The sequence below is a fragment of the Neophocaena asiaeorientalis genome, unplaced genomic scaffold (genome assembly GCF_003031525.2).
Source record: "Neophocaena asiaeorientalis asiaeorientalis breed wild unplaced genomic scaffold, Neophocaena_asiaeorientalis_V1.1 scaffold86, whole genome shotgun sequence".
In the NCBI taxonomy this organism is placed as follows: Eukaryota; Metazoa; Chordata; class Mammalia; order Artiodactyla; family Phocoenidae; genus Neophocaena; species Neophocaena asiaeorientalis.
In genome coordinates, this window is record NW_020175039.1 from 9,724,528 (window position 1) to 9,743,608 (window position 19,081).

The window sequence follows — 19,081 nt, forward strand, 5'->3', positions numbered from 1 at the left end:
TGTATTTACCATAATTTATAAACATTTTATTTATACCAAAGTATTTTAGAGTCCTTTCCCTAGTATTAATGACTATAAACCTAGCATGCCTACTACTAATAAAATTGTAATCATAACATTAATAATAAAAATTTTAATTTGCCATTAAAACCAATATGAAAAATATATATTAATATTGTTTAAAGAAATACAACCTTTTTATGGACATACATTCAATCCACATGCTATCCTGATGTATGCTAAATGCCCTGTGCTGTGCTGAATCCCTCTTTTCTCCCGCTCTCAGACATATTGTAGGAAATAAGACCAGTATACAAGGAGTTCCCAACAAGAGGTAGGAAGGCCACCGTCAATAAGCAACTCTAGGCATTTAAGGCAGATACACGAGAGGCAACTTCTCTTTGTAAGAGCAGTTTTACTTCCAAGCATTAGTGCTCCAGTTTTTCACAGGAAAGAAAATAAATAAGAGACATGTTTTCTGATAACATTCAGTTATAGCACTCTGAGAGACAGACAAAAAAAATCTGATATCAAAATAAAATGAGCATAAAATTTAGGTCACTACTAAATTGATACTTTCTCTGTGGGTTTTCCTTTACCAATGGCTTTTATCCACACTTCACATGTAAGTATTTAGGCTAAATGCATTGAAAATCTTGCTTTTTCATTGATGCTCCATTAGCAGGAGTGAATTCTGTTGCACCAGGGTCTAAGCTATTTTAAAGCAAGAAGGAGGTTGTGGCACCTTTTTTACCCAACAACAAATCATTCTGATTTTACTCTTAATTCATGGCTGATACACTTTTCCCACAGTGCCCCTTGACTGCTGCCCCTTGACATGCTGCAACATGTGAAGTTGTGTCTAAGGTATTTGTCATTCTACCATTAGCTGTTTTTCTATAATAAGTGAACCTAAGGTCTCCTTATTCTCTATTTATCCTAAATCAATTTGCCTCAGAGGACTAAATAGAGCCTCCCATAATGAACTTGGGTCCCTGTTCATACTATCTGGATGCTCATCATCATATTCCTTTATTGATGTCAATCATGCATTGTGTACGGGAAGATAAATGGGAAACATTACAAGTTGCATTTCTTTCCTGACTCACGAACCATAAAATATGGAGTTTTTTTTCTTTTTAGTATAGACTCCTACATTATCCTCATCAAATGTTGCTAAGAACAAATATGGCGACCCTGTTTTGCATATTTTGGCATGCCTCAAATTACTAAAGTGTGTGATCAATTAGTTGTGTTTGCTCTTTCCTGAACCTTTAATCCTTTCCTCTCCCCTACCGCTAAGCAAATAAACATGCTGTCTCCTATTTGAACAAGGGAGACCTCTATTTGGATCCTACAGGTATAGACTTTTCTCTTCTTCATCTCCACAGCCAAACTCTTTGAAAGTGTAGTTCCCAAATTCCATCTCCATTTCTTCACATCTAATTCACTTCTGAAGTCACAGTAACCAAGGATTATCTAGTTTTAACACTGAAAAATCCCACAACCCAGGAAAACTCTCAGTCTTAGCTAGATAAACTGGGACAGTTGGTCACCTTTAAACCCCTTTTCTTTCCTCCCATTATCTCCACATCCAGTCACTCTTCAAATTGTAAGAGTTAAACCCCTTATCTTGAATCCATACTTTCCTTTATACTCTCACAGTCTCCTAGTTAAAATTCTCATCTGCTCACAGCCTACTGTACAAGCCTCCTATATGAGAATGACTCCCTTAACTCTACTATCAAATTAATCTTTCTAAAAGGCTAACCTGATTGTGTTACCCTGTTTGCTTAACATGCTTTAATAGACTCCTTCTGAAAACTATAAAAGTTCAATCAGATACTTAATGATCTTGTCCTTGTCCATCTGTATACTCTTGCTTGTTTTTTCTTCCTCCTTCCTTTAAGCTCTATTCAAACATATTATTACTCTCAGAATATGCCTTTGTAGCCTCATACTTCTATGGCTTTGTACCTGCACTGCTGTTTCCTGGAACCCACCTTCTCGAGATTACCTGGTATATCCTACTTACGCTCCAAATCTCAGCTCAAGCACAGCCTCCTCTTGGGAGCCATCCACAGCCTTCTAGGCAGATAAGAGTTCTCCTTCTTGCTTTACCCCTGTGTCTTGTATCCTCTTCCATTTTAACACATACCTCATTGCATTAAAATCTCGTTTCTCCTTCCTTTCCAAGCTACAAAGTCCTTAAGGAGAGGTGCTATGCATTTCCCTGTGATATGTAATGTATCAGCAGAGTTTCTATCTCAATAAAAAATTGTTGGGCTTCCCTGGTGGTGCAGTGGTTGGGAGTCCGCCTGGCGATGCAGGGGACATGGGTTCGTGCCCCAGTCCAGGAAGATCCCACGTGCTGTGGAGCGGCTAGGACCGTGAGCCATGGCCGCTGAGCCTGCGCGATGAAGTAATTACATTATTTTTATAGTCCTACTTTTAGGAGGCAGGGTACATAAAAGCACATAGACAAGATCTTCTAAATAGGAACTTATTACCATTCTTTAACCTACATGCCCCTGTACAATTACTTCATAAAGTGTACCTAATACCTGAAAAGTGACTAAGAGTAACTAAACCTACAAAAATTGGAAAAAGTGTTGATGATTTGCTTACCGTTCTTGCATCCCATGCAGACAGGGACTTATCTGCAGAACCTGTGAGAAGAATGTTGGAGCCAGGAAAAAACTCGATGCTGTTCACAGAGTCTGTATGTCCATACAAAGTACATCTGCATCTTTCACTGTATAGAGAAACAGTAAGAGTTAAAGCTGTAGGACTTAGCGCTACATGTCTCTTATGCTGTCTATATAATGCTAACAAAGATAGTTCAAGTTTCTGAGGCATAAAGTAGCTTTACAAGTGGCAAGACGTACAAAAATAACATTTTAAAAGGAGAGTTCTACAACCACCTTATATTCTAAGCACTTTATAGAATTAGCAGCATAAAATTGACTAAATTTAAATTACGTTCAATTTATAAAGTCAGTTGGTAAAGTCATCTTTATACTACCTCATTTATTCCTTATCATGAAATGACTACTTAAAAACTGTTCCCATCTCATAAAGGAATACACTGAGGAAGAAAACATTTCATAATATGGGAAGACCAGAGAAACTACTTTAAGTTGCTCAGTCTCTCTTCCTCCCCCCGCCCCACCCCCACCTCAGCTGCTTGGGTTTACGTTAGAATCACCTGAGATACTTTTAGAAGATACTCCACCTCAAGCCCCAGACATTCTGTTTCACTGGATCTGAGATGGAGCCTGAGCAGAAGTGTGAATTAACAAATCTAAACCGGTGGTTCTCAAAGTGTTTTACCCAGACCGGCAGCATCAGCATCCCTTGGGAACATATCAGAAATGTAAATTGGGCCTCATGCTAAACCCACTGAATCAGAAACTCTGGGGCTGGGGCCCAACTGTCTGTGTTTTACAAGCTCTCCAGTTGATTCGATACTCACAGAAGTCTGAGAACCACTGATTTAAATGATTAGAAATAACTCATAAGGAAAGACATCTGCAGCTTTGCCTTTTGCCATTTTACGAAAGGACTGTTTCTTAATGAAGCAGGATATATTCATAGAGCAGTATCACTTCTCATTTGTAATGTTTGATTGTCTTTTAATTAACTTTATTTATAAACCTACTTTAAAAATAGAGAAGAAACAGGATAACTAATAATGCTGAGAACAGAGGAGTCAATATAGGTACATTTCTAGTATGATAACCAGCTCATTAAGCTCTGATCAGCTGACGGCTGTCTGGCTTGAGCCATGCCAAACGTGACAGTATGGTGGAGTGGAAAAAACTCTGCTATGGGAGCTGGTAGCCTGGGTTCCAGTCCTAACTTTGACAAGAACTAGCAGGGTTACCATAGAGAAGTTATTAACCTCAGTGGCAGTAGGGGTCCTTCTTGTGAGAATGAGATTACTTAATCTGATACACTGAGAGGTACAATCTAGCTTCGACAATCTGAGATTTTTGACCAAGGTTGTAAATGTAAAAGGCAAGGGAAGAAGTCAAATTGAGCATAACATCTAAGAACTGTTTGGAGCAAAGTTAGTTCCTCCTTACTTAAATTTTGGCTTTTTTGAGAAGTTAGAAAATATTAAGATTTATGTGGATACGTATGTAAGTTACTCAGTTTTGCCCCTTGATTGAGACTTTTCATATCAAAGTGAAGTATTATAGTAATTAATGTCAGGAACAAGGAAATGAAATCAATAAATTCATTAATCAGGGCCATTTTGTATCTGTTTCTTTATCTTAATATTTCTGAGAGAGGCTGATAATATTTTGATCATTAAGGTTGATGAAAGGTCAATATATACCAGGGGTCAAAAACCATGGCCCATGGCTGGCTGCCTATTTTCGCAAAGAATGATTTATTGGAACACATCAATTTGCTTACACATGTCTATCGCTGCTTTCCCATGACAACAGCAGAGTTGCACAGTTATGAGAGACCATATGGTTCACAAGCCTAAAATATTTAATACCTGACCCCTCAAAAATATATTTGGATATTTGTAAGTATGCTCAGATTTTATTTATGACATTTTTTTGAGATGTGTGCTAAAACTTACAGGATAAATTCTTTTCTTTTATTTTTAAAGAAGTACTGTTTTATGCAGAAATTTTACCTGCTGTTTTCTAATGATTCTCAAAATATAAGTATAAAACATTTCTTTAAACGTTTATATTCCAAAGCCCACTATATTGACATAATCATCTTTAACTATTAGAGTAATTGCTCCAGATATAGCTCTATGACAGAGAAAAAGAGAGATTGATTTCATAAAAAAATGAAAATTATATAATGTAGTAAATTATTAAATTAAATTATATAAGAAAGTCAATAGTTTATTATGAAATATCATTCTCTAAAAAACATCCTCACATTAAGAAAATATTAAGTATGTTATTTTTAGTCATATTTAGTCATATTTCACTTATAGAAAGTATAATTTAAAAAGGAAATGTTTATAATTATAACATGTATATAATTCCTCCCATTTTTCTTTTATTCACCTACCAATTTTTGGAAATCATTTTGTTAATCTTACAATGTCAAAAATTATAACACATACATATGATCAGTAATCACAAATCCCAGTGTTGCTCAGTGCCTCCCATCTTCCTAGTGTTCAATTAATATCTATTTAAATTAATCCTCTGAACCCATACTTTTATATATTTTCTTGATTATTCAGTACTTCAAGAGCAATTCTGAATGGTTGTAATATCTTGGGAACATCAGTTCTCCTCCTCCAATGTTTGTGGAGGAATGTTTCACTGTCTCATACCAGGGGCAAAGTCTGAGGCCAGCCGAATCTCTCTTCCCTTTCCTGTCTAACTTCCTTTGTGGATGATTTGCTTTTTATACCCATAGCCTTAACAGTTCTTTTGCAAACACTGGAGTTCAGAAATTTCACCATGGCATGGCTTGATAGCAATTTCCATCTTAGACTTTTGTTATCCTAGTAAGTAGTTATTCTTTCACTATATCTTTATGTTTTTCTCTTCCATTTATTCTGCTTTTTTTTTCTTTTTTCCCCCTTAAGAACACCAGCTATGTTTTATTTTGTCTCATTTTCCTCTACGTTTAACATTTTCTCTATAATCCTTGTATCCTTATATATATATATATATATATATATATATATATATATATATATATATATATATATATATATATATATATATATATATATATATATATATATATATATATATATATATATATATATATATATATATATATATATATATATATATATATATATATATATATATATATATATATATATATATATATATATATATATATATATATATATATATATATATATATATATATATATATATATATATATATATATATATATATATATATATATATATATATATATATATATATATATATATATATATATATATATATATATATATATATATATATATATATATATATATATATATATATATATATATATATATATATATATATATATATATATATATATATATATATATATATATATATATAAAATTTATTTTTCATACCTGTTCTTTATATTTCTTAGTTGTGGTTATTTGTGTGTCTGTGAAGAGGGAGCAATCAAAAACCGTTATTTATATTTTTGATTTCACTTTTTTCCTGATATTTCTCAGTCTGCTTTCCATCTGCATCTATTGTCTTATAAAATCATAATAAAATGCTTTAGCTCTTTTGATGTTCTATTTTATTATGTAAAATCAACTTGAAATATAGCATTTTGGGCTTCCCTGGTGGCACAGTGGTTAAGAATCTGCCAGTTCAGGGGACACAGGTCTGAGCCCTGGTCCGGGAAGATCCCACAAGCTGTGGAGCAATTAAGCCCATGCACCACAACTACTGAACACACGTGCCACAACTACTGAAGCCTGTCCGCCTAGAGCCCGTGCTCCACAACAAGGGAAGCCACCGCAATGAGAAGCCTGTGCACCGCAACGAAGAGCAGCCCCCACTCGCCACAACTAGAGAAAGCCCGCACTCAGCAACAAAGACCCAATGCAGCCAAAAATAAATAAAATCAAAATAAATAAATTTATAAAAAAAATAAATACAGCATTTCTGTAATTTGACTGAAAATATAGAGGACTTTTTGTCTGAATTATTGGTAACTTTACTTATGTAATTCCTTGTGCACTGTATGATCTTCAGTGGAATTTGGTTTATATTCATTTTTTCTTCAATTTTTTTTTTTTTTTTTTTTTTTTTTTTTTTTAAGCCCTTTTTCTTCAATTTTTACAATTCATTATCAGTTCTGGGTTGGTTTCTTTTTATTATGACTTAACATTATATGGGACAGCTACTTGCTAAAGATTAATGGCAAAAGGAGGGAAATTAGATTTAGGTTAACTCTAATTTCTAATCAGATTTGCTATCTTCCCAAAAGACTTCTCACTGTGTGTGTTACTGGCTTGATTCCTGAAGTTCATCTTTCCTCCACTTTTATATTTTAAAGTACGGATGTAGCTTGTTGCAAAACCTCTCAAGTCACAGGCTCTATATTAACTCTAAAGGCCCCTGTCTCCCTTACCACCCTCAACCTGCCTCACCTCCGGCAGTTTCCTTGATCTCCTTTATCCAGCAATAAAACAGTCTTGCTGGGATTTGTGCTACGATGATAAAGTAACCGGTACTGTGCCTCTCCCTCCACAACAAACAGCTATAAAATGACACAGATTACATGAGGCAACTGTTTTCTGGCACTGAACTAAACACAGCACAGGATGGGAAACCTTGAGCAAAGAAAAAAATTCAAAGAGCTCCATGACCTCACTGACTTTCTTCTTGGAGGCACTTCCCTGCTATCAAATATAGTAGTAGAACCGCAGTAGATTTGAAGTCTCACTGAGCCAAGAGGAAATGGGAATAGTTTGACCTGCTGCTGTGCCTGAAATTTGCAGTGAAGGGTATGTGAGAAAAGGGAGCTGCATGGGAAATGGCAGTAGTTTGCGTGGGGATTTGCTGTGAATTGCTGGCCAAGGTCTAGATGGCATTTCGACAGAGTAAGACTCTACAAGCCCTGCGTGGTTGAGTGCCGTACGATGATACCAGAGACCAGGAACTGTTGGAAGACACTGGACTTTAATCCCAACTAGAGTGGAGGGAACTCAGTAGGCACCTCAGACTTTCAGTTGTGACTACAGAAAAGCACCCACCATAGGAGTAAGGGTCAGGTTCATGAATTAAGTTCAAAATCAAAATAGACTTGTCCTTACCAAGAATAAAACTAGGCCTGAAAGGGCAAAAAATTACCTGCCTATAATTAAACAGATTGCCGGAACAGAACTCACTACCTTTTGTAGAAAGATCACTTAATATAGACTCCCTACAATTTGCTATTAACAACATCCAGCATATAATTAAAAAAAAAATTGGTACACATGTGAAGAGGTGAAAAATGTGACCCATAATCAAGTAAAAAGCCCAGTAGTAGAAACAGACTCTAAGATGAATCAAATGTTGGTAATCAAAGATCAAGACTTCAACCATATATCATAAGTATGTTTAAGGATTTAAAGAAACAGTTATAATGGGTGTACAAATAGAGACTCTCAGACAATAAATGGAAACTATAAAAAAAAGAATTGATAAGTATAACACATGAAATAAAGTTTATTGCACGAGCAAAATAGTAAGTTGGATACTACAGATAAAAGGATCAGTGAACTTGAATAAGATCAATAGAACATACCTAAATTGAAGAACAGAGAAAAAAATATTGAAAAACCATAGATAGAGCCCCAGTCATCAGTGGGGGTAATCGTATGGTCTAACACAGGAATAACGGGGTTTTCAGAGGTGGCGGGTAGGTGTAGAGGAGGAGGGAAAGAGAAAAGGATTAGAACATTTTTGAAAGAATAGTGGCTAAAGTGTTCCTCAATTTGATGAGAAGTACCAATGTACAGATCCAAGAAGCTCAGGAAAATCCAAGCATAGTTAAGAATAGACAGAACACACCTAAGCATATCATAGTAAAACTGCTAAAAGCAAAATCTAAAAAAAAATCTGAAAGTCACAATCAATGAAAGAAACATAACATGTAGGAAACAATGATGTCAATGGCAACTGACCTCTCAACAGAAACAATAGACAGAATACAATAAAACAACATTTTTAAGGGCTGAAAATGCAATAATCAGTTAAAATACCTTCAATAATGAAGATGGAACAACTTTTCAGATAAATGAAAGCTGAGAAAATTCATCACCAGCAGGTCTTTCCTATATGAATGCTGAAGAGAAGGTATTCAGACTGAATGGAAAGGACACCAGATGGAAACATCTGTATACAGAAAAGAATATCATCATCTGAAGTGATAAATATATGGGTAAATGTAAAACATCTTTTTCTAATTTTTAAAAGATATCTGGCTAAAGTAAAGATACCATCATTGTACTGGACAGTGTTTTAAGTACGTAAAAGTAAAATACAAGACAGCAAAATCACGAAGATGGGGTAAACATGGAATTACACTGTTTTAAGGTCCTTACGTATTAGATGAAGTAGTACCATATTAACTCATTAGATTGTGATTAAAAATAATATTGTTGATTATTACAACAATATACTTTAATCTCAATAATACTGAATAAAAGAATCCAGATAAATATGTCTATGTATCATATAATTAAATTCATATGAAGTTCAAGAACAGACACTCTATGGTTATAGAAACCAGACAGTGTCTGCTATGGGGAGTGGGCTTTCATTAGATGAATGGGAAATTTCCTGTGGTCATAGAAATGGCCTATATCTTCATTAGTTTTAAAGGTATATACATTTGTCAAAACTCATCTAATTGAACACTTAATAAGCTGCCCATTTCACTGTATATATTACCTTGACTAAACAATTAAAAATAAATAACACTTTTCAGAATACGTTTTCCTTCTGGCTTCACTCTCCTGGTATGTGGGACACAATAACTACTTAATATACATTTCTGTGAATAATTGAATATTTATAGTGATCCTATTCTCTTATCAAGTACATCTCCATACGTGCATGTGTCAATTGCATGCATCTTCATAGATGGATAAAGAATCTTTAATATTTGGAATAGCTATACCATTAACATATATATCTCTGTTTTCTAAAGGCATGCATAACGTAGTTACTGTGAAGTCTTTTATGTTTAATTAAAAAGGAAATATAAAGAAATAGACAAACAAAAATCCACAAAAGATTTAACAGAAAAACACGAGAGAAAATAAAACAATACAGATAACTGCATAAAAAAGATGTGTGAAAGCATCAGCAAAATATTAAAGAATGATTACTATTTCTAACCTCCTGTGAGTTATTACTGAAAGATAGTTCCACCTCTGACAAAGTTAAGCATTGCTATTTGCAAGTAGTTCATTAGTGGTAACTTTTTAAAAGGCTGTATTTATTAAATAGAATAAACCTGAATAGAATTTCTATTATTTTTTAATTGAAGCATTTCAACCTATAAATAAGTATGCTCTTACCTTAATCTTTTTTACAGACAGAATTTGGCAAAAAACTAAAAAGTCTCCTATTTGCAAAATCTGGTACTATTTTTAAGGCAAATGCAACAGTATTATAAATATGATTATACCTGTTTCATCACAATGAAGATCTAACATGTACACAGAAAATGTATAATTTAGAAACGTGTGTCCTTACATATGTGCATTATTGTGTCCTTCCATATTATGTGCACTGTTGCACTGTGCACATTCACAACTGATATTCAGGCTTTGTCTGTTGTCATTAAAACCCAATTTAATTATTTGGGAGTGTATTCAGTTATGGTAGTGGGATAGAGGGAGAGATTCCTCAATGATTTATTCTAGCGCTCATAGTTTCCCAAACAAAAAGAAAAAGCTGGGTCTTCATATAGCTTAAAGGAAGAAAGAACTGCTCAAGGGGGCAAGAAATCTGCTCCCAAGTCACTTGTTTAATGTGTGGGGCATTCCAGGTAGACAGGCTGCAAGAGCAGGCTTGTAAGAGATTAATTAGCTGCCAGAGAAGGAAGTCCCTCCCATTCAGAATTCTTTGCAAGGTGAAAATGGACTAAAGTGATGGAGCATGGCAGCACCGCAAGGGATGGAAATTATTTGTACATTTCCATCAAAAACATAAACCCTGAAGCCTGATGTAATTTTATCTCTGTTGCTCTGTCTGCTGTTTTCTTATCATTTTTGTAGGGAGAAGTTAGTTCACAAGAAAAAGCCCTTTATTAACCCACCTCCTGCTTTTACTTTATTTCCCCTTTTTTCTTCTATCTTTCTCCTTGCCCACCTTGATTCAATTTATTAGTCTGGTAACTGAAAGATGAATATTTCTCTGAATTTTGAACTTGCTATAAAACAAAGTGATCTGCTCTTCTAGAGCAAATGCCTTTTCTTTTAAAATGTATTTCCCATTTGTAACTTGTAAGAGGGCACAGTTTTAATACAGTTCTCCCTTGTGAGGCATTAAATTTTAAAGGTTTTATTTCCTTTGGTGTGTTGGCTGTAACACTGTTAATATTGGATATGAAACTGTACTTTTGAAACTTCAAGCTTGTATGAACTTTCAGATCAACAAAATGTGGTTAATGGAATTATGGAACATTTACAAAAGGCAGCAGCAACATATATTCAAGTGAATATGAAGAAAAAGGGTAAAAATTTTATCTATCCTTGTTTTGAAAAAAAATACTGGAATTCATTATCTTATTAACCCTTAGTAAGACCTGAATTTTATTTTATTTCATTTTATTTATTTACTTAGTTTTTACTCTATAGGTTTATTTCAAAAATTTAGTAATTCTGGCAATTCCTTTGCTTCATAAAGAGCTGAAATTAATAGCAAGAATATTTAAATTCTCATTTTGTTTTACAATGCATTTCATCATTTTCCATTTGGCGGCATCTTATTTGTCCTCTCTTTTTGTCCCTAACCCTCTAAAAGGGCAACCCATGTCCCTACATTTTTTTTTTCATTTTGTACTTGAATGATAAAATCTCTCCTAGTTCCTTAACTTTTTACAATAAATCTTAAAACTTCCCCCATATTACTGCACCAGGCTTTAATTAGGAGAAGATTATTCCTGATCCCATCTCTTTTATTTTTTAAAAATTTTTATTGGAGTATAGTTGATTTACAATGTTGTGTAAGTTTCTGCTGTACAGCAAAGTGAATTAGTTATACTCTTTTTAAGATTCTTTTCCCATATAGGTCATTACAGAGTACTGAGTAGAGGTCCCTGTGCTATACAGTAGGTCCTTATCAGTTATCTATTTTATATATAGTGGTGTGTATATGTCAATCCCAATCACCCAATTTATCCCTCCTCCCTCCCTCTTCCCCCCCCTGGTAACCATAGTCTGTTTTCTACATCTGTGACTCTATTTCTGTTTTGTAAGTAAAAGACCTGGATTTCAAATAGTATTTATATAATTGAGCCAACATATAATGATAACATTTATCACAAGGCTTATCTGAAATAAAAATTCTTTATGAAATACTTAAATCAAATACGCTAACATGAGCATAAGTGAAACATATTTAAATTGTCATACTACAACTATAACATCCAAGTTGAATGAGTGATTCCTCCCACCCACTATCATATTTTTAAAAGTTTATACATAAGCTATTTTAAAAATCCATCTGAATTTCCATCTCAGTAAGGCAAAGTTCTCCAGTGACATCCAAATTTTGACTTAAAAAGTTAACATTTTACTTCATGTTATTTTATATTACTCAAATAATATAAAATCCTTTAGTGTGCAACAGTTTCTTTGTGAACATAAAATTCAATTGAACATTTAATGGAGGGAGTGATATTTCAATAAAATCTACCAGGGAGTGTACCACAAACCCTATCTTAAAGTTCACCATAATCTACTGTGAAAGAATGATCTATTATGTGGTCTGAGTGTCTCAGCCAGGAAGGAGCATCAATAGGCCACAGCTCCTAGACAAAAAAATTTTTTTTGACCAAAACCCTTGACAATAAATACACTATCTGAGAATTACCCCCAAATGGTAATAAAACCCCACTCCACATACGTAAAGGGCAGATTCCCGGCAACCTCAAATACCTGGAATGCATCCAGCATTTGGGGAATAAAAGCAAAAGGTGAATAAATAAAATAACCATAATTCAGCTGGGGGCTTGCTCAGAGTACCCTCAAGTCCTCACTCAGACTTGTTAAATAGTCACCTGAACTGTTTCTGCAAAGGGTGTGAGCACAGGGCGGGGGTTACAGAGGCTGGAGTAGTGCCCACTGATAACAGTGAGGAAAAAGTGGATGCTCGGCAGTAAATGGCAGCAAACTGGATAATGGAAAAAATTAAAATAAAAAGACTCAATTTTGAAATGGCAAACTGAGGCAAATGAATGAAGACAAAAGCAAATAACTATATTTCAACAGTTTCTATTACATTTAACACTGTAGTTTAAGTTGATATCTATTGAACATTTATTATTCTAAGTAATTTGCACACCTTAACACTGTGAAGTGTAGTTGGCCCTCATTATTCAAGGATTCCGTATATGCAAATTGCCTGCTTGCTAACATGTATTTATAACCCCCAAATCAATGCTCTGCAGGCATTCACATATGTGGGAATGCAGAGCAGCAACAAAATTGAGTCACATGACATGCACATTTCCAACTGAGGTCCAACTAGGCCATGCTCTGCCTTTTTGTTTCAGCTCTCATAACTTAAACAGTGTCCTTTTTGCAGTCAATTGAGTGCCATCTTTTTTGCATTTTTGTGCTTTTTCTGGTAATTTTAGTGATCTTGCTGTTTAAAATGGTCCCTGCGTGCAGTGTTCCTGCAGTTAGATCAGTCTTTAAAAGAACTTTGGCTTCTAAAAATCCTAATTAAAACTATCCAATATCTTTTTATATACAAAGAAGGTCAAAAGGGTTGTTTCGAAGCACATCTTTCTTAGAAAAGGGCTTTAAAGCAAAAAGGAAACAAATTAGCTTTACAGGTGATTGTGATCAACTTCATTAACTGTAAATTGATCAATAGATGTAACATTAAATAATTTAAACACAAAAGCCATTTCTGAAATCATCTATTTAAACTTCTCTCCAAAATATTTAAATATATTAAATTTAAACATATTAAGATCACAAGTAGCCACAGTGATACTTTAAAGCTTACACCTCTTTTCCTTTCCATGTCAATTCCCCGAAAGAGATCTTAGTCAGAAACCAGATACCAGGAATGGGAAAAGTCAATGACAAAAGGCAAGATCTCTAGTCACAGAAGCGTGGCTGTAGGAGAGTAGGGTTCCCAGCAAAAAGCAAAGCAGAAAGGAGAGAAAGCAGGGCTAGAATGAGGGGGAAAAGTCCTTAGAACATCCAGGGACTGGGTTGTTTGAGAAAAGAAATTTCAATCCAGCTGTTTCCTCATACTCAGAGCTTTCACTAAAAACTCAGTGTCTTCTGATCACAAAGGGGTACAAAGCTGAATCTGTCACATTATCCTGCTCATTCCCTTCATAGCACCAATCATTAAGTGAAATTAACTTGACTACTTATGTCATTGTACCCTCTCCCTACCATTAGCCCTGCCTAGAGTTGTATACTGTATGAGGACTCTGGCCTTATCTGTCATGTTCTGTGGTTGAAAAGTAGTACATAGTGGGTCCAGAGTCAATAATAATTTATTATTATTAATGAAACTGCAAATCTTTATTGTTTGTGAAGAGACACCATTACTTCCCAGTATTTAACCCTCAATCCAATATCCTTCTCTTTGAACTTAATTGTCAAATATTGACTATATTGTTTAAAAATTAACTGAGTTTTACGTTGATTTCAATTAGCTAAAAAGGAAAGGATTGTATGATCAACACAAATGATCCAAGAATTAATTCCCCCTGAAGGAGCTTTAGAAACTGCCAGTATTTTAGTTTTTATTTTCTCATCTAAAAGCAGAATTTAGTTAGCATAAACTTCTGATCTTAATTCACAAGCTTACTCTTAGGAATGAAAGCTTTTTAAAAGTATTAAGCTGAAAAATCTTATGTTACTATCCTTGATGGTATCAATCTGAGGATCCCATTTATCCACTGTGTTACTTTTAAATGTCTGTAAAAATGAGTACTTTTAAATGTTTGGATTAGGATAGAACTACTGGTAAAGAAAATGTGAGAAAATATTTTAAGCCTATCAGGGAAACTTCAGTTGTGCCATATATGTTATTCATGGCAGAGAGAGGGAAGTTAGGAGTTGTGAAATGAGTCCTTTCTAGGCTTTGAGTATGAGTACCTGCACGGTTCTCTCAAACTCTGGACGTGCTTTCCCTGACACCCTTACACTTCCTTGAGGCTTTCCTAGACTCGTCCTCCATGAAAAGCCCACCTGAAAATAATCCATGCTGCTTGCCAAATCCCTTAGGGTATTTTCCTTTGTTTCTAATACATATTTACACTTAGTGGCTTTTCCACTTCGTAATTCTTAACCTGTGTTAATGAAATGAGAAGGATGCATGAGAAGGCTTCCTTTAAACTAATATCCTCCCTCCCATTTCTCTTGGGCCCATTTCACCTGAGTGTACTGAGTGTATTTTTAATAGTTACCTTCTAAATTTTTTCATAAATACTATATAAAAACCATAATAAAGTCCTTTCTTTTTTCTTCTTACAGAAGAAGTAATTCTAATTGCAGGAATATGAGTTCATATAAGAAAATAAACAAATAAGATAGTAAGCTGGCGGGAAAATAAATATTCAGGGTCATGCAGGACCTTGTAGTAACCTTTAAATTATATGATTAAGTCACTTGTCTGTATTTGGATCTGTTCTTGATTATGGAAATAATTTTGCTCTATTGATATCTTTAAACAAGGTATATCCACTTTATTTCCTATATGTTACAACTGTAATATGGAGAACAAAATTCAGAATAGAGGGCACTTAAAAGCAGCCATGAATGTGTAAGCAAATCAGTCAGATCGGTCTCAGATTCAGTGAACAGAAAGAGATACTTTAATAATAATAATAGCAATTACTCTCTACTTGCACCTTAGTCTTCTAAACAACTTGAAAATTATTTTCTCTTTCTGAAGTGTCTATCTAAATAATAGCTGGATTATAAGAGACATGACTTCTAAAAGCATCTCATTTTTTATCTGTAACAAACTAATTAATGAAACGTTGATCATAAAGAATTAAATACCACAGGAAGGATTTGAGGTAGCAGATTTTAAAGGATATTTAAAGAATATGTTTTCTTGCCACAATTTCATTTATTCAATGGTCTCTACCTTTCATATTGAAACTGAAGTTCTCTCTTTTCTTGGTCATTCATCTAGTAGCCCATTAAAATATGTCACCTAAGGTGTGTTTCTCCTCTTTATTAAAATGAATTATATATTAGGGCTCACTGCATTTTACTGCCACCATTATGGCTACTCACACCTCCTCCTCATAAAATCACACAAACGCTGAACTAACTAATGCTTTTAAAGGAAACTACCTTCTGTAAAGAATATATTAAACCAAATTTGAGAAAAGACACACGTGCTTTTCTTTATAACATCATATTGCACTAACTTTTCCTAACGTCCATCTGCTGTTTTTCCACCTCAGATTGATTTGTTAGGATCCGAATATGTTGTTGGAAAAGTTCTGCAGGATCCTACAGATTATTATAAAGCTAATCATAATAATAATCATTGCCTTGGTTGTATGATGGAATGTCACCAACCTAAAGATGAGGTTCATAAACAAAACGCCATTTGTAACCCTCATTTACTGTGTGCTTTTTACCTCTCATACTTGATGTGTTCAAATCAGGGACAGAACTTTGTAGTGAGGACCCATATACAAATACAGTAAAGTGGCCAGCTTAATATATTGAAATGCCATTTTGTTTCACGAGGTTATAAATATGTCCTATTGTGTCTTTATATTTTATGACCTCTATTTTATTCCTTGGTAAATTTATATATGACATATCCAATCACTCACATCAAGAATTTAAAACTAACAGCATTTCCATAAAGAAACATATACTATTTTTTTTTTTTTTTTTTTTTTTTTTTATAAGTTTATTTTACTAGATTTCACCTTTGGATTCAGGATCTTTCTTAAATAAAACCTGGAATTTACATGAGAAACTATTGTTTTCCTATTAAGCATACATTTCTTAAAGAGTGATAGAGATATATATGGAATCAGTACTTCTTTCACTTAAACTTGGATTTCCCCTGCTTTTCTGGCCTGGACCTGGAACTGGACTCAATACGGGTTCAATTTCCAGAATAGAAATTGGGATTGAATACTGTATATGGCTGTAAGGCAGTGCCATTAAAATTATGCTTTAGGGTATTTAGTTTTTATTAAGAACAATCATAATCAACAAATTATTTATATTTATGGAAATATAACAGTCCTGTTAAAATTACTTGACCCATTCCACTGAATCATATAAATATGGCAATATCTTCTGTACTATGTGATTGGTTCATTGACCTTGATGCTTTCTGCTCAGAAGAGTGGGTCTATGTGTCAATCCCAATCTTCCAATTTATCCCTCCCCCCACCCTTACCCCGCAGTAACCCTAAGTTTATTTTCTATATCTGTAACTCAATTTCAGTTTTGTAGATAAGTTCATTTGTAGCCTTTTTTTAGATTCCATATATGAGCGATATCATATGATATGATATTTGTCTTTTTCTGTCTGACTTACTTTACCAATAAAATTTTTTCAAAAAATACATAGCTTTCAGACTCAGGAAGACAAAGTTAAAATGAGAAATTTTACCTGCGATGTGATCTTAAATGACAAAATCTTACTGAGCTTTCCTATCTCTTTCAGCAAAGAGTGGAAAAGAGAACATACATCTCAGGTTTGTTGTAAGATTAAGTGAGATAATATATAAAAAGCCTATAGTACTGGCTAGAAACATACCTATTTTTCCCAACAATTAGCATTGTAAACTATGAAGAATGTAGAATAATAGAATGACAAATTATGTTGTGAAAATAAAAATCAAATTAGACATCTTACACCTGACCACACCTTTGTAAACGGCCTCTTCATTAAATTCTCTTGCCTCTTTAAAAAAATAAAATAAAATAAAATAAAATGCCAAAAAAAGAGTGGGTCTAAAAAAACTTCCTCACAAATTGCAAAATTAAATAAATATGTCTCCTATATAATTCTGTCCTTCGGGTGTTAGCAGCAGCTGTTCCCTGCAGGGTGTCATTCTCTGTAAACTGTCTCTTAGTCTCATGATGAGCATACTCTTCTGTTTAAATGAGGCAGTTAAGCAGCTCAAACTCTGCTTGCTTCAAGCAAACATGATCTGCCTGTTCTTGTGCCTGTCAGTTCTTAGCTCATTATGTTGCTGTTAGTTTAGCTTGAAGTATTTTGTTCATCCTTTGGGTATGGCCACCTTCCTTCAGATCGCCACATAATTGTTTTCTCATTTCAGGTGTCATCCATTTTTATTACATGACTGGTCAGCGTGGCTGAAAGGTGATAAGGATGGCTTATATTCCCATTAGACATCTGTACTGTAAGGCCAACTTTTATATGACTTTGTTTTATCATTTGTATATAGCATCATTTATACATGACAGAAATATCAATCGATGCATATAAATGTGTCAATTATTCCTGACAAATCTTGATTTCAGGCTTATATAATTAACACTTCTTATGTTCAGCTAAATAACTTATTACACAATTTTTTGTCCTCCATAGTTGGTACTAGTTTAATTACTTCATACAGTAATTCTTAATTCTATGAAATCTATGCATTGAAAAACAAATATATTTAATGCTCCATCTATTATAAAGAAAGAAAATAGATAATAATTTTTAAAGTCAATGTATTTTGGCCTAACTCTGCAAAGAAATAAATAGCAAGTAATTTGTAACAAAATATTGTGTTTTTCAAAGTGTAAATGCTTAGGCTCAACTACATTAGGAGACATAATCATGGAACCAGAGGCTCACATCTATGGAATTGCTATGGTTGCGACTGCCATAAATGCAAACTGTTAAGGTGTGCTGTCTAGGAGAACTCAAACTCAAGTGGCCTTACTCCCACTGAGGTAATTTTATGCAATGGTAGAACACTCTTGGTCATGTTTCAATACAAATTTAGTTAAATATTCCCTTGATTTACAAAGTAGTTGAATTCCTGAAAAACAATATATACTAAAACTTTGTAAATGATGCTTTGGTTTATTTTCAATGTGAAATTGGTTCTAGGATAAAAATAAAATTTTAAAAGGATTATCAACAGGCTTTTTCTTTCAACTTCATGAATATATATAGGGGAATTTGGAAGTCATGAAGTACACAAAAAATTTGTTCATTACGTAGACTGTCCTACTCAGCAAGATGTACGGTATGCCTGGCCCCAACCACTTCAGTCCCCATGAATCACTGAAATAAGAAAAAAACATTTTGTGATTTATCAAAACATCCCTTTGGGAGTTGCACTGCTCACCGTCCTGGAACCACTGACTTAATGTTTAGGCTGAGTTTGTCATGTGTTCTTACTTCTCAATGCATT

The 19,081-nt window shown here is 34.0% G+C and overlaps 1 protein-coding gene across 1 annotated transcript in view; it reads right to left on the reverse strand.

The window, feature by feature from the left end:
• The window catches only part of SPAG16 (sperm associated antigen 16), an 843,476-nt gene that overhangs the window by 334,085 nt on the left and 490,310 nt on the right, over positions 1-19,081 (reverse strand). Inside the window, exon 13 of the mRNA XM_024763282.1 lies at positions 2,629-2,755. Within this exon, the coding sequence (XP_024619050.1) occupies positions 2,629-2,755 (127 nt within the window). The remainder of the gene's footprint in view (positions 1-2,628; positions 2,756-19,081) is intronic.